This window comes from Limtongia smithiae (genome assembly GCF_038497785.1).
Source record: "Limtongia smithiae strain NRRL Y-17922 unplaced genomic scaffold V1518scaffold_2, whole genome shotgun sequence".
In the NCBI taxonomy this organism is placed as follows: Eukaryota; Fungi; Ascomycota; class Lipomycetes; order Lipomycetales; family Lipomycetaceae; genus Limtongia; species Limtongia smithiae.
In genome coordinates, this window is record NW_027117623.1 from 1148 (window position 1) to 17305 (window position 16158).

Below are 16158 nucleotides of genomic sequence, written 5' to 3' on the forward strand. Positions count from 1 at the left end.
GGACATGCAGGAACCACATGTGGACTGACCATTCATTGTCCCAGCTCTCTTGAATAACTTGGATATATCAGCTCTCTTGGACCCTGGCACAGTTTTCTGTTTTGTGCAATCAGCTACCATGCACAAGGCAGGATTGGAACATACCATCTTTGCATGCACACCCATGCAAGTCTGAAGTGCATTTGGACAAAGCATCCTAGTCAAGGATGACATCATGGCCCCTCTGGTTCTTGGCACTTGGACTGCAAGAATTCCCTGCTATCTGGTTGACAAAATATCATGACCATTAAACCTTGGCCAACCATGTTGAAATATGCACCTGATGGTCAACTATGAGCTGGTGAATTGCAGGAAGAACAGATGTATATTGGAGGAGATAGAGAGGATTGGGGTATGGAATATTGGAGGAGGATCTGGAAGAGTGTGGGGTGTTCTGGAAGATTCCTGGGGAGCCTGGAATTTTCTGGGCAGGTCTAGAACCTTCTGCTATGATGTCATAGCTGAAGGGAGTTTGTAATATCTGAGAGGGGTTTGTAGCAGCTGGTGTCTATAAAAGACCCAGCTTCCTCCCCTCTGTCCTGGCTTCTTTCTTTAGTGAATCTCAGTGCTCTCTTGCAATGGACTCCCTCACCCTGGCTACCCAGAAGGTCGTGACCTTACAACAGAATACAGCACTACAACAAAGACAGCATGAGGTTCAGCAATCCAGGATTATACCACAATGTCAAACAGAAGAGTGCAACAACCAGAACAACAAATAACAACAAGGCAATGATTACCACTTATTGAAGACATGGACATTGATGAATTGGAGCAAGTACAGGTGCACAATTCATCAAGACAGACTGAAGACATGGATGTGGATGATGATGAGCCATCAGAAGATGATCCACAGTACCTTGCCAATGAATATTACAAGAAGCAATGGCTTGAAGGATACTGAGTACCTCAACAGTGACTGATTTCAAGACCAAGATGAGGAATCAGATGATGAGCTTGCCATTGCAAGAGTTGCAGCTATTCAGCAAGTGGAAAGTGAACCAACAACTATCCATCAAGCACAGGCTAGTGGAGAATGGATTCACTGGAAAGCAGCATGCAATGATGAATTACAATCACTTCAGGACAATAAGGTCTGGACATGGAGTACCCTTCCAGCAGGATGCAAGGCAATTACTCCCAAGTGGGTTTTCAAGCACAAATATGGCCGAAATGGAGAAATTACTTGGTATCATTGACTGGTCACCAGTGGCTTTACACAGGAATATGGAATTCACTATGAGGAAACATTTGCACCTGTGGTTTGGTTGGAATCAATCCGGCTATTACTGGCATACTCTACACAACATGATTATCAGATTCACCAATGGACATCCAGACAGCATTTCTCTATGGAAATCTTGATGAGAAAATTTATCTGCAGCCAGCACCTGGATTTTCCAGTGACCACCAAGACAAAGTATGGAGACTGCACCAAAGTCTCTATGGGCTGAAGCAATCTCCTTGATGCTGGAATCAGCTACTTCATGACTATCTACTGGAGATTGGTGTTGAAATATGCTACTGATGGTAGACTATGGGGTGGCCAAATAGCAGGGGGAATGGATGGATATTGGAGGAGATACAGAGGATTAGCTGTGGGACATGGTCAGAGGATGTGGAAGACTCTGGGGTGTTCTGGAAGGTTCTAGGATAGCTGAGGAGGCTGTGGGTGTATGCAGGACCTTCAGATATGATGACATAGCTGAAGGAAGCTGGTAATATCTGAGAGGGCTTGTGGCAGCTGGTATCTATAACAGACCCAAGCTCCTCCCTCCTCTGTCATAACTTCTTTCTTTGGCAAATCTCAACACTTTCTTGCAATGGACTCCCTCACTCTGGCTACCCAGAAGGTGGTGGTGACCTTATATAACACTCATCCACAAGAAAAATTGCTTCTGTGCAACATCAACAATCAGTGTCCTGTCTGTGTCTAAAACACTGATAGCTTTATTATTTACAGGCCACCAACACCTGCCTTATCCCCTGGCTGACTTCCTCACCTGTCCAGACTAGCACAGGTTCATCATCCATGGGTGACACATTTCTACCAACATATTGAACTGATGCAGTGATGCTTCAATTTCATCACCCCCTCTCTTTCAATGCCCTACCATAGCTTGTCATTCTCAAGTTCAACAATACCTATGACTCCTCTTCCATGTCCACCTATCCTCCCCTCCTTACCAATCTCTGCTGTAACCTCTCCTTGACAACCTCCACCAACACTCTCCTAACCATCCTCCCTCCTCCCTCCTGCCCCTCAACTTGACAATGCCCCATTCTGATATCAGATGACCAACTTCAGCAGCCGCAAGCCCATCCTTGCTCACCTATAGTGGCCTCTTCCTCTTTGGCATCTACCACACTAAATGAGTACATATCACTGGTGATGCAACTGTAAGTAACTTTATGGTTCATCACCAAAATGCTGCAAGTATCATTAGAGAATGTTCTCTCCATGAAGACCTTGAGATTATGACATGACACTCACCATCAAAAAAAAACAAGAAAAGAAAAAAAGGGAGAACAGAGAAGGGAATAGCGAAAAGAATGTTAGAAGAGTTAGATACTGGTTGAGAGTGTGCAGTCTGTCATGGTCTGGCAAGAGCAATGGAGGGCGCTCTGGCTATTCACTTTGACTTTGCTTCAGCTTTTTCAAACCATTGGGAATACCATTTTGGGTGGCTGAGGTGATGAGCAATACCTCTTAGTTCTCTTCTCCTACTGTTTTCTCCTTCCACTTCCTCTATTTTCTATTTCTTCTCCTTCTCTTTCCAATTGTACTTCACCATATCTACTGCGCACTCATTTTGTAATTTTAGGAACTCTAATATTACCACTTTTTGAACCAAAAATGACATCCTTGTTCTGTCTTGGTGATACCTGCCTCTCAAGTTAATACATCTTTCTTCTCTGCTGTTCTCTTGCACCTTCCCAGACACTTCTCTTCTACAACCCAAGCTGCCTCCTTCAATTTAACCTTCTCATTAAGCTAAACTGTAGCTCTTAATCCGCCCTATCGGCAGTTCAGTTTTATCGCCTTTGGCATGCCGGGTGTTCAGCTGCTTGCCTGGGTATCTTGTGCCTGCCACTTGCTTCTACTCATCTGCCCTGCTAACCACACTCTGTGCCTGTCCTTCCTATTTGTGTATGATTATTGTCATAGCCCTGCAGGTCTTACTCAGTTCTATCGAGCAATCTGGATTCTTAGCTTTTGACTAGAATCTCCTGCTGCAGCAGCCATGTCGGAACATATTTGTTATACAAGCGCTGCAAAGTGGACATCCTAAGGGCCACAACAAGCCAGAAACCTCACGAAGCAGAACCTTGACTGGGACCACGTATCCAACGGTTCATCCTGAGAGCTGAGGCACCATGAAAGGTTCTCTGCCGATCTGTAGCATAAACTTTCAGGCAGCTGTGCAGCAGCTGACGGTCTCTCAAGTGACAGAAAAGGTGCTGCAAAGTAGCATGCAGGGAGAGCTTAGAGAATATTCTGACTCTGGAACCTGATCATGCCGAGAGTACTGTGCACTGCAGTGCAAACTTACAGAAACAACATCACGAGCACAGAACCTGGTGATAGCTCATTAGTGTGTATTGAGCTGGTAATTAGCAGCTCAGAGAGAAGTGAACTCATGAGCACCCTTGGGGCTGCAAAGGAGTTCTCCAGAAACTGTAAGCAGCAAATACGATATCGTGGCTCTCATATTCGATTTTCAGAAGAAATGAGGTGACTCTCGGTTTTATAAAGTGCGGTAGGTAGCATTGTAAACATAAGGAATCCGAGAATAGCTCTCATGCACTGGTAGTCATAGCATTTCAAAGATGTCCAGCCTGCAGTACGCTCACCCACTGAGTGGCGAAACAGCTCGGCGGAGACGATGAGCAGCGGAGCTGCGAGGCAGCGAAGGATGAACTGTGAGTACGACCTAGCAAGTGTCACCGAGGCAGGGTGATTTAGTGAACAGCTGACTATTAATGAGGAAGTGCTCAGCCCTCTGGCGAGTGCCAGCTTTACAGAGATATTTAGTAAGCAACTGTCTTAATAATGAGGATTGCAAAACTCATATCGCAATTAGTGTGCGTGCGTTTAGTTTAGTGGCTACCTGGCTACTTCACAACTAACGTCGCAGATAGCTTCAAGTGATCCACCAGATCATGAGTGCCGAGCCGTCGCTAGGAGCTGCAGAGAAGTGAGAGATGAGTAGTGATCAGCCACCTAGAGTGTCATGGTCTGGAAGGCGAGAACTTAGTAGTAAGTGGCTACCTATTAGTGATGAAGTAGACAGCCGATATCCAACATTTTAGTGAGCTGTCTACATAACGGAAATGTAAATTTTAGACGCATGCTGAATGCCTTTGTCCTCCGTCCTGCGTCCTGATGATGGAAGACGAGAGACAGCATGCTAGAGACAGTCAGCATGACGACCTTCAGAAGTAATACAGTAGAACATCTGGTGCCGATAAAGCTAAATGAAGCAACGAGAGGTAGCTGGCAATAACTTTACAGAGTATGCCATCGCTAGGAATTCGGAACAGCTCTCTATGAGCAAGACTACTCACTCGGACGCTTGCCAAGCATGCTGTCCTAGTGAGCTGATGAAATGAATGGTATGTTGCAGCGTGTCCTGCAAACAAAGGCATAAGTAAAAGGAGTATGCAAAGCACGCCGTTACTAAGTCGCTGCGAAGCAGCGACTTAGCTAGCTTGAAGAGCGTGATTTAATTTAGAAGTCCTTAGCATTAAATGCCCATAGTCCCCACAGCGACAAATCTGGAGCTTACAAGGTGATCGACAAACAGTGTATAAGCGATGCTCCGAATTTTCTGAATATTCATACTGCACAAAACCCACATCTGCCACGGAGTAGCGGCTCTCACTAGATGGCCAAGGACAGCAGTGTCGTCAGTGGAAATTAGAAAGACTTTGTTAATGCTAGATTCAGAGAGACTGAGGGGAGGATATGGCGGGGGATCTAGATAGGGTATATGTTTGTGGACTCGTGATGGTCTTCAGATGCCAGGGGCTGAGAAACAGACCGGGAAATGTCCTGTGCTGATGGGAGGAAGTGGTGAGGCCAAAGAGAGGGGTGGAAACCCTTCTTCAGGGAGATGGTAGAGCCAGGCATGCATGATTAGGATCGGCGCGGGGAGGGGGGAGTGCAGGAACCAGAGTGGATGGTCATGAAATGCCAGGCCGCATAGAACGAGTTACCAGCGGCGAGCAAGGCGAGCAAAGGGTGTCGAATGCCAAAAAAACACGTTCCGCATCAAAGCGAAAAGGATTGTCAAAGTAGGTCCAGAAAGAGGAGAATCCAGCGGCAGATACGTAGAATGCGAGGGCCGTTCGTGAGCATGTGTTCCAGCTGATGGAAAATGTCATGAAGGCGGGCTTCAGTTGAATACTGAAAGAGGAGACCCGGCACGATGGGAAGTATAAGATGAGTAGACGTGCGGATAAATGTGTGTTTCCCAGCTAATTAGAAAGTAACAAGGTCGACGGAGCCAAAACCGCCTTGTGAGGGATGGCAGAAGAACGGGATTTGGGGAGAGGAAGACTGTCTACTGGGTGTTAGGGATGGATGACATCATGTTAAGGGTTGGGTACTAGTACCACAACTTCTACTGTGTATATGGGCGATATGTACCACTGCCGCTTGATCGCATCTCCGTCTTCTCGCAGTTCCGATACCTCTCTGTTTCCGGCTTTCTTTTCAATATTTCCAGACAGCCGACTATTTATTCGAATACTTGTGGATTTGACGAGAGTGTTTATTGAATAACTTGGAAAGCTGAGTTGGCGTTCAAGCCAATCGGTCACCGATTTCCACCTCAATTTGGTGGCGAAAACTTCACGACACGAATTTAAAATCGTGCAATTCTTTAGCTGACGTGTACATATTTTACTCCATTTTTTGATTTGTATGTACAATAGTTTGTGGGAATTGTGGGTCGTTTTGTCTAACCGCATGGCATGCAGGGATCTCCACCGATCATGTCTACTCCGCAGCATTCTCAAGATGGTCAAACGCCGTCGCAGCAGAGCATTGATGGAGGCACACCGGCACCGCAACGAGTAGGCTATGTTCAGTCTCGTCAGGGTCAACTGAATATAATGCCACAGACTGGCTTAGCAACTCGCTCTGGAGGCGTGTCTCAGCAAACTCTGACTCCGCAAGAGCAACTAAGCAGGCTCTTGGAACAGTACAAGCTCTGCATGACGCAGGCTCAGCAATATGGGCGAGACACGCCGGAATATAATGGCTTGATAGAAAGTGCCAATAAGATCAGGGAATTCGCGCGGAAGTTGACTGGTCCTAATGTTCGGGCTGCACAGACGGCCGCTGCTAATAGCGCACGAATGGTGCCGCAAGGGACCCACGGAAACTCCTCCGTTGGCCTTCAGCAGTCTGCAACCGGTCTAACAACACAGCAGCGTCAGCAGCAGCAGCAACAGCAGCAGCTGCAGTTGCAGCAACGGAATGCGGCGAAGCAAAGACACATTGCGTCTTTACCTCTCGCCGATCAGCAGACGGTAGTACAGAACCAGTTGCGAGCTGCACGCACGATGATTCATGATTTAAGCGCGAAAGTTGTGACTCGTGAAAAGCAGCTTAAAGAGAACAGTCAGTTGACTCAAGATGATCGTATGAAGCTACAGGGCGAGGTGCGCGACTTGCAAGCAACGATTGAAAAGATTATGCTTCAAGTACAACAGCAGCAGCAACAACAACAACAGCAACAACAGACGCAGCAGCAGCTGCTGTCTCAGGCACAACAACTCGCGCAGGCACAAATGAAATCGGTTGGAGGTCCATCTGCGGGTGTGTCTCGGCCGCAGCAACAGCCACTTACCGCGGCTAATTTGATGAGTCAGCTTGCAGCTGTTCAACAGACTGGGGCAGTAATGCAGCAAACTGTTTCTCAGCAGTCTACTACGGCCAATAAGCAGCAGATTTACGCGCAATTGCAGGCTCAACGTGTACAACAACAACAACAACAACAACAACAACAACAACAACAACAACAACAACAACAACAACAACAACAACAACAACAACAACAGCAGCAGCAGCAGCAGCAGCAGCAGTTACAGCAGGCCCAGAATATGCAATCCGGCCAGCCGTCGTTTGCGTCAGGGCAGCAGGGTTTGCAGCAGAAGCAGGCATCTTTGACTTCGCGCCCCGCATTGAACGTTCAGCAACAAAATTCTCGACAACAGCTGCTGCAGCAACAACATCAGCAACAACAGTTACAACAGCAACAGGTGCAGGCTGCTCAACGGCTGCAGTCACAGAAGCAGGCTGTTGCATCGTCTGGCAGAGCGGAATCTCCGATCCAGTCTGCAGCTTCGTTAACTCATATGGCACAACAAGCAAGGCTAAACGTGCTTCGCGGTGTTGCCAGCACTCCTAATGCAAACATCAGTCCGCGACCGTCGCCGAATTCGATTTCCCAGATTGCTAATCCAGCAGTTGTCGCAGCAGCTAGAGAGGGGTCACCTGTGCCACAAGGTTCCCCTATTCGCAGAGCTCAGACGATGATCGCGCAGAGACAATTGGGCCAACAACAGACCATCCAGCAGCAGCCACAGCCACAACAACAGATCGGCAGGCAGTTGTCGACACCACCGAGTTCAGGCGGAGAGATTTCTGGAGCCCAGACACAGACACAGACACCGACTGGGCCATCGGCGAGGCCTCAACCGCCGCTTCATCAATCTCAACCTATTATGAACACACAGGGTAGTATGGTACCTCAGATGCATATTCCAGCAACTCTCTCTGTGAATAAGCCCATCCCTGCTACTGTGAAGCCGACACGACCTACATTAACTGGTGGGCATGCAATCAGTTCTCCAGCTTTGAGCACACCAGCCTATACCAGGCCACCGTCGTTTGAGTTGAATGGAGGAACCGCGCGTGTTTTGTCAAAGCGCAAACTCAGCGAGCTGGTGAAGGACATGATTAGCACAAGCAGCAGCATCAATGGAGTCACTCTAAATGGTGACCAACGTGATGCAAACATTGATGGCGATGTCGAAGAACTTTTACTTGATTTGGCAGACGAATTTGTTCAATCAGTTGCGTCATTCAGCTGTCGCCTGGCTAAACACAGGAAATCTACGTCTCTAGATGTGAAAGACGTTCAGCTTCATTTGGAGAGAAACTGGAATATTCGAATTCCAGGTTATAATGCTGATGAGGTCCGTTCGGTCAGAAAATGGAATCCGACACAAAGCTACATACAGAAAGTCACTGGTGTCAATACGAGCCGCTCAATTTCCGGTAAATGAGTGTACAATAGGAATGAGTGTGCAATAGGTTCACAGATTGTAGTCGGTTTGCAAAATTGCTTCCCTGAGAAGCGAGTTTGCTTGGAGCTGTCACGTTTACGTGTTTGTTTTTTGGAATGGTCTTACAAGTTCCTGTGACTCGCTCATTTCTTTAGCTATTTTAATTTGCTGGTCTGCCATCTAAAGTTGGCTTGTTTATGTTCATATTGAGCTCGTTCTGGTCGATGTAGTTCGTGCATCTTTTAAATAAATTTATCCGAGCTTTTAGTCGCGCTGACACAGCATGACTTGCCAGACAGCCTGATGGATGCCATGAAGTCTATGACAGTCTATTCACAGGTAAAAACTGCCTCGTCAATCTATAGGGTCGTCAGGCACTTCGCTAAAGCGCAGACACGTAGGTGCGCAAGTGCGTGTTCGAGCAAGCTGACGCCCGTACTTCGCATAATTTCGGTGTGCACTAGTCAGTCATAAAGCAGATCACACCAATTTCACGAGACGCTACTGAGAACTAACATGATACAAATACAGTACATAAAATCCCCAGCCCACATACCACATGTACCAATGGCGATGCTAGAACAAACTGTCGCTCGATAATAGCAGTGGAGGGCGCAGACTTTATTTTATGGAAGGTCACAAGTGCGAACCAAGACTCTGAGATTCGTCTATTACAATTAAAGGGCGTCCTCTGTAGTAAATGAAGCGGTGTCGGACGAGGCGGCTGAAGGTGTAATGGTTGTTGTAGAATTTCCTTCGCCTAAGCCCTCAATTGCTCCTCCTCCATTATGCAATGATGACTTGCTACCACTAGCTGAATTCACGGAGTCATGAGTATTGTGTCGATGATCAGTCCACGCATATGCAGATCCAGCGCTTGATGAATAGCTCGGACTGGACGAATAAGACGACAGCTGGTGACTGCTAGTGTAGTCATACCCGCTCCCAAGGCCAAGACTGTTTCCTTCGTCAACAAGATCCACAAAACTGACCGGTGGTAAATCGAACTGGTCTCTGGGATTTCTCGGGGTTGTTGGAATGGGGATAGGAATATTGGAACCTTCGGCAATTTCATTCTTGTGCTCCTCGCTTTGAAGTGTTTCATCAGCGGGATCTGCGTCCGGAGATTCTGTATTTTCCGCTGAATCGTCTGGGTGCTCGGATTGCGCTGAAGTACTGTGCATCACAGTCGATATAGAGCTCGTGAGCTGCGACACTGGCAGTCTCGAAACCAGTAAGCCGCTATCTGTATCTCCATAATCGACAGGTTTCCGAGCGACAGCCCGAGTCGGCTCGCGCACAACGCTGCTTGTTGAGTATGGCTCGGCTTGGGTAAGCAAGGTTGCTGCCGTCGCTCCGTCACTTGATGGTGCTGTGTAGGGGCGTGGTTCCCTTGGAGCAGAGCTGTACCGTTCCATAGATGGTGGTGGCGGCACAGGGCTCTTTGCCACAAGCGGTGTGGTGCGTTCACCGTGGTCCACAAGTTTTCGTCTTGTAGGTGATATTGGCGGTGGTTGAAATAGTCGTGAGCCAGCCATCGAAGATGGCGAAGAAGGTGACATCGATCTATTAGCCACTACTGCCTGTGCCCTTGAAGAAGTAGATATAGAATTGGCTGATGTGTACCGCGATACTGAATCGATCTCCGATCGAGGCGGAATCCCGTTTTGCAATAGCTGTGCCTCGATGATCCTCTTTTGGATCTGATCCTCATGTAGGGATGTTGGACTAGTTGTGCTAGATAAACTTCCATTGTTGTTTATGCGACTCGTCATATTCTTTTTGGCAGTAGCGAAGTACTTGCTACTCCACTTTTTGACAGAATCTGAAATCGTTGGATGGTCATCATCATCCCGGAATGATCGCTCCGACGTTGTGTCCGAACGAGTAATCTCGTCTGTAGAATCAATATTAGAGACGCCAGGTATATCCTCGTTATTAGAGGTGCGCCCGCCGATGGTAGCTTGTGCCGTCGAGGATCGGTGAAACAGCTCGGCTTCACTGCGAGAAAAGGAAGAACGACCGCTAGACCTACTTGATGTTCGTCCGAGAGATGGACTTGAGGACGGAGCAGTGGAAGGACTGTGGCTGGTCACTTTACCGTCCACGTACACAATATTAACTCGATCTGTGGCAACGACTGCCGGAACAGGCGCAGTAAACCCACCGGACGATCTCACTTCACCCGAAATACTGTCCTTCCTTCGAAATTTAAGCTCTGGCACGGATACAGCGTCTTCCGATAGATTACGTCTGTCAGAATCAGTAGACATGTTCGAGGACATACTCAAATTGTCCATATGTTGCTGGAGTTCACTGGTTGGTCTAGACTCTGTCGATTCCTCGATCTCTTCAGCTTTGTTGGAAGCTGGCGATGTAGGATCTTGTTGTGAGGTCTTGTCAAAATCTCGTACTGACCGATCCCAAATGCCACCGCGGAAAAAGTCGCATGACGTGTCAAAAAAGGCCAAATCGTCCATGTAGGGATACACAAGCGAATCACGAAGCTGTAGAGAGCAAGTGAGAACAAGTACGAGCGTATACAATATTGTGTTTGAGACTCACAGTTTCCAGTATTCGGCTCTCTATTACTCGAGTAACCATGCTATATGTGATTTGTCGGGAACTGACTACCGGCTCGATATACATCTCGATCTAAAATTAATTATCAGTAAGGCTGCAAACAATTATACAAACAAATTGGCCAAACTTACATTTGGCATGGACTCAAAACAGTACCAGAATCGGTTCGACGGTGGCGGCTTGAGTGAAAAGTTGATGCAACCTTCCAGTTTCTTAAAGGCGACAAGTAGCACCAGACTGACCTCTGCAGAAATTGATGAGTAAGGTCTAACAACACTAAAAATGAAGCGAGATATATGTACCACGCGTCTTGAATCGAGAGCCCAAATTTATCGTTGCTTTCGTAGCTATTTCGAGCTTGAAGTCGCCTTCGTAACTCAAATTGGCGGCAACGGTAAGCATTCCATCTTTGCTGAAGTCATAGCTTAGTACGATTAAATGCAGTTGAGAACTCCAACAAGAACATACGAGAATTCCTTTAATTTGGGGTTCGTCAAGAATGGAGGAGAAGTTCCACAGTGTACTTTTGTCACCGTAATGTCTCCCAAGAACGAGGGTCGATTCACTCGGGAGAGCTTTGTATCAATTCTGCTCTTCACAAAGTTTTCCAGAGCCGCAGTCTGATTAAGAGCGAGAAACATCCTGCCGATGAGAGCATTGAGCCACATTGTCTCAAGATGAGAGTCACTTGAGTGCAATGTGCGCATTAAGTTGACAATATCACTGTCGTTAAAGGATAGCGGGTGTGCATCCACGAGAGGGTCGGGATAGCCTGGAAGAGAATGCCGTCCTTGTGTCGATCCGTCAAGATCCTTGCGTGGCACCCGCATTGAAGCGCGAAGAAGAGCGAAATAGAAATCCTCCTTTTCTGAACAGCTTTCAGAAAACAAGTAGTAGGCGTGCTTCGGCGGTTCTGCCGGGTTGTACCTTCCATGGAAAGCCCGATTACCTGTTTTGGGGATCAGACAGATGGCATTTCGTCGAATGAACAGCTGGCCATCCGGAGCATCCGGTGGCCAAATAGTGACAGCGTGGTTCGCAAGGACGATGACTTGCTGCACGTTCATCTGCTCGGGTGTATCATATAAAAACAGGTTACCGTGTCTGAATGCATGTGAGTAAATCATGGCGAGAATGAGGAGAGTTGGCGCTACCTTAGAACAGCAAAATACGTGTTGGCTGTCATCTTCTTCGGTCGAGCCCGCGGTTTGCCGTCTGGCGACGGCATGGTGGTTGACTGCAAAGACGGAGTAGAGGCGGATGCCTGTTTCCGATCCATAAGGTGTTTATAGATTGACGTATATGCTGTCTCGTTCAAGGAACCGGACTTGTCGCTGGCGGTGGAACGCTGAAGCTTGAACTCGCGCGAGACAGCAAGCCATCCGGTCATGTAGGCATCGACACCAATTCCGACTTGGTTCTCCAATTCCCGTAGCTTCTCTTCGGCGGCAGTTTTGTCATTCTGTTTGCGCTCTTCTTCCCGATCGCGCCGGATCTGCTCCTCGGTCCTTGGTGAATTAGGATCTGGAACAGCGATGATGTTACCGTTCGCATCGACCTCAGGAAGGGAGTTGTAGATATAGTACAAAACGGCAAAAATCACCAGAGGAATGAATGTTACGCCGCCGACAAGATAGGCGATGACGACGGATTTGAAGGACATGTCTCGCGCAGCAGTCTAATGCATAGCAGGGTAGATGAGTGAGGGCTGATATCGGGAACCGCGGGAACCGCAGAGATCTGGCACGAGGATGCCACCAAAGCAATAGCAACAGCGTGGCCCGAAGGTGCCTGGCGCGGGCAAGCTTGCGGCGAGTTGTGTAGGAAATGGAGGGGACGCCGGAGATGAGGGTGAAGACGCCCTTGGACAGACGGCGGCTTCCTGGCACGCCAGCCAGGGCACCGCCACAGCCGGGCGCCGAGCCGCACACGCCACAGGCTGCGGCTTGCTGAGACCAGGCAAGTTCATCGGACAACACGAATAGGCGGCCCGCCCCACTGAACGCGCGCAGCCGGGCCACGCACAGCTAGCGGATGGAACAGTGAGACGAGAGGCTGGGTTGCGAAGGCACTGCGCTCTTGGGGCGAAGCGGTGGAGAGAGCAGGCGCTGAGGTGGCGCGCATTGAGTCAGATACCCTAGCCCTAGTTAATGACGTCAAGTTAAACAGGGAAAGTTCGAGGTGCATCTGGCAGCGTCGCGTCGAACGGCGGCGAGACACACCACCCACATCCTCTGGCGTCTATTTAACACCCGTCCTGGCCCCTTCGTCGGCCTTGTTTATCATACACGAACAACTATACGAACACTCACAAACTTTTCGCAGCCATGTCCGACATGCAGTTCACCGACCGTGCCGCCACGATTCTCCAGAATTCTAGCCAAATCGCGACGGAATACAACCATGCTCAGCTCACTCCCATCCACTTGTTTGCGGCCATGGCCCTTCCAGAGTCTGACGACAGTCCGCCATATCTGCGCGTTATTGTTGAAAAGGCCCGCTATGAATGGCCGACACTGCAGCGTCTTATCAACAAACAGGTGAGTTTTGTTTTAATGCGTCCAGCATCCGGCATAATTATGTTCATGCGACTAACCGCTTTGGCTAGATCGTCAGGATTCCGTCACAATCTCCCGCGCCGGATCAGGTGCTTCCCTCCGCCGCAGCAGCAAAGGCCCTACAGGGTGCCAACAAAATCAGCAAGAGTCAGAAAGACTCATTCATCGGCCAGGACCATCTACTGCTCGCCCTCCTCGACGACCGGTCCATCCAGGACTTGCTTAAGGAGGCATCCATTCGTCCCGACACACTCAAGACCGCTATCGAAAGCGTCCGCGGCAACAAGCGAATTGACTCACGGACTGCAGACACGTCCGATGAATTCGAATATCTGAAGAAATATGCCGCCGATCTCACAGAGATGGCCCGCGAAGGCAAGCTCGACCCCGTTATCGGCCGAGAGGAAGAGATTCGAAGGTGTATCCGCGTTCTGGCCCGACGAACTAAGTCGAATCCTTGCCTTATCGGCGATCCCGGTGTTGGCAAGACAAGTGTCGTCGAGGGTGTCGCCCAGCGGATCATCGACGGTGACGTTCCCACCGTTCTATCTGGCTGCCGGCTCATGTCGCTGGATCTTGGTGCTTTGAAGGCTGGTGCCAAGTTTCAGGGCGAGTTCGAGGAACGCATTAAGGGCGTGCTCAAGGAGATCGAGAGTGCCAAGGAAATGATCATTCTCTTCATCGACGAAATCCACATGCTCATGGGTGATGGCAAGACCGATGCCGCGAACCTTCTCAAACCTATGCTGGCACGTGGCCAGCTTCACTGCATTGGTGCCACTACAGTCGAGGAGTATCGGAAATACATCGAGAAGGACGCCGCGTTTGAACGACGTTTTCAGAAGGTTGATGTACGTGAACCTACTGTTCGCGAGACAGTGGCCATTCTTCGAGGACTGCAGGCCAAGTATGAGCTGCACCACGGCGTTCGCATCTTGGATAATGCTCTCGTCGCGGCCGCGCAGCTTGCTTCTCGCTACCTTACATATCGACGCCTTCCCGATTCGGCGGTTGATCTGATTGACGAAGCTGCTGCATCTGTTGCCGTGGCTCGCGATTCTCGGCCTGAGCAGCTTGACACGCTGGAGCGCCAGCTTCAACTGGTTCAAGTGGAGATCAGCGCTTTAGAGCGCGATACATCCGATGCGGCAAAGAGCGATCAAACTACGAATGACCGTTTACGAGATGCGCGTCAGAAGGCAGCCAGTCTCGAAGAAGAACTTGCGCCGTTACGGGAAAGATTCCATCAAGAACGCAAGGGCTTGGAGGAGCTGAACGACTTGCGCAAGCGCCTTGAAGAATTAGAGCACAAAGCTCAGGATGCCGAGAGACGACGAGACAACGCCGCCGCTGCAGATCTGCGATACTTCGCAATTCCGGATATCAAGAGGCGTATTGAGACATTGGAGAACGACAAGGAGACGTCACAAAAGGTCTTACTAGAGGATCTCGTTTCGCCCGAAATCATTGCCGAGACTGTCGCTCGTCTTACCGGAATTCCTGTCAACAAGCTAAGCCAGGCAGAGAACGTGAAGTTAATCAACATGGAGCGTGAGCTGGCTAGACAGGTCGTTGGACAGACCGAAGCCGTGAAAGCAGTTTCGAACGCTATCAGATTGAATCGTGCCGGCCTTTCGAATCCGAATGCTCCAAGCAGCTTTCTTTTCCTCGGTCTCAGTGGCTCGGGTAAAACAGAGCTGGCAAAGAAGCTTGCTGGTTTTCTCTTTGCAGACGAAAAGGCGATGATCCGTATCGATTGTTCTGAGCTGGGTGACAAGTGGTCAGCATCAAAGCTTCTTGGAGCCGCGCCGGGCTACGTTGGCTATGAACAAGGCGGCATTCTTACGGAGGCCTTGCTGCGCCGTCCTTATTCGGTTCTGCTATTTGACGAAGTCGAGAAAGCGGCGCCCGAAGTTTTGACGGTCCTTCTTCAGCTTCTGGACGACGGTATTATCCACGCGAGTTCGGGAAAGCTTGTAAATGCTGCCAACTGCATTGTTATCCTGACATCAAACCTGGGCGCAGAATACATTCAGGCAACGTCGTCTTCGCATATCGATGAAGTTACCAAATCGCATGTTATGGACGCTGTGCGCGCGCATTTCCGACCCGAGTTCTTGAATCGTATCTCATCGATGGTCGTGTTCAACCGCTTGTCACGCAAGAATATCAAGAAGATTGTTGACTTGCGCCTCATGGAAGTCACGAAGCGGATGGAGGGCAACAACAAGAACATCAAGATCGAGGTTGATGATACGGCCAAAGATTTCTTGTGCGAGCACGGGTATTCCAAGGATCTTGGTGCTCGTCCGCTGAACAGATTGATTCAGAATGAGGTTTTGAACAAGCTGGCGGTGTTGATTTTGCGTAACCAAGTGCGGGACAACGAGATTGCGAAGGTCGTGTTATCGTCGAACGGCAATGGGCTTGAAGTGTTGCCTAACCATGAGCGAGATATCGATGCGGAGCCTATGGAGCTCGACTCAGATGATGAGCTGATGGAGGAAGATCTGGATTAGGTGCATATATGGAAATGGAAGGAAAAGTTTTAGAAGATGTATAATTATGAGTAATGAAAAGTAATTAAAGAGTATATGAAAGATCGAAGGCGAGAAGACACCGCCGTACTATGAAGATGGACAGGACTGCGGCTTAGACTGTCTGGCCAGTTACTTTT

General features: G+C 48.9%; 3 protein-coding genes across 3 annotated transcripts; 2 read left to right on the forward strand and 1 right to left on the reverse strand.

Moving 5' to 3' along the window:
• Window positions 1-7098: 7098 nt before the first annotated feature.
• V1518DRAFT_411211 (transcription initiation factor TFIID subunit A-domain-containing protein) lies at window positions 7099-8607 on the forward strand. Its single transcript, XM_066902797.1, has one exon. The coding sequence runs from the start codon at window positions 7153-7155 to the stop codon at window positions 8338-8340; it is 1188 nt and encodes a 395-aa protein (XP_066760994.1). The 5' UTR covers window positions 7099-7152; the 3' UTR covers window positions 8341-8607.
• Window positions 8608-8678: 71 nt separating this feature from the next.
• Window positions 8679-12737, reverse strand: V1518DRAFT_145390 (uncharacterized protein). Its single transcript, XM_066900765.1, has 6 exons — window positions 12078-12737; window positions 11392-12027; window positions 11226-11335; window positions 11055-11167; window positions 10906-10995; window positions 8679-10847 (listed from the first exon to the last, which is right to left on the reverse strand). Exons 1-6 carry the CDS (start codon window positions 12584-12586, stop codon window positions 9018-9020), a joined length of 3288 nt encoding a protein of 1095 aa, XP_066760995.1. The 5' UTR covers window positions 12587-12737; the 3' UTR covers window positions 8679-9017.
• A 386-nt stretch (window positions 12738-13123) lies between these two features.
• Window positions 13124-16083, forward strand: V1518DRAFT_380439 (P-loop containing nucleoside triphosphate hydrolase protein). Its single transcript, XM_066901643.1, has 2 exons — window positions 13124-13463; window positions 13532-16083. The coding sequence occupies exons 1-2, from the start codon at window positions 13251-13253 to the stop codon at window positions 15998-16000; spliced, it is 2682 nt and encodes an 893-aa protein (XP_066760996.1). The 5' UTR covers window positions 13124-13250; the 3' UTR covers window positions 16001-16083.
• The last annotated feature ends 75 nt before the right edge of the window (window positions 16084-16158 follow it).

Coding starts and splice junctions, on each gene's coding strand:
- V1518DRAFT_145390 (XM_066900765.1), bottom strand. CDS start 12,586: ATGTCCTTCAAATCCGTCGTCATCGCCTATCTTGTCGGCGGCGTAACA. Junction 12,028..12,077: donor ACGTATTTTGCTGTTCTAAG/GTAGCGCCAACT, acceptor ACATGCATTCAG/ACACGGTAACCTGTTTTTAT. Junction 11,168..11,225: donor CTCTCGATTCAAGACGCGTG/GTACATATATCT, acceptor CAATTTCTGCAG/AGGTCAGTCTGGTGCTACTT.
- V1518DRAFT_380439 (XM_066901643.1), top strand. CDS start 13,251: ATGTCCGACATGCAGTTCACCGACCGTGCCGCCACGATTCTCCAGAAT. Junction 13,464..13,531: donor AGCGTCTTATCAACAAACAG/GTGAGTTTTGTT, acceptor CGCTTTGGCTAG/ATCGTCAGGATTCCGTCACA.
- V1518DRAFT_411211 (XM_066902797.1), top strand. CDS start 7,153: ATGCAATCCGGCCAGCCGTCGTTTGCGTCAGGGCAGCAGGGTTTGCAG.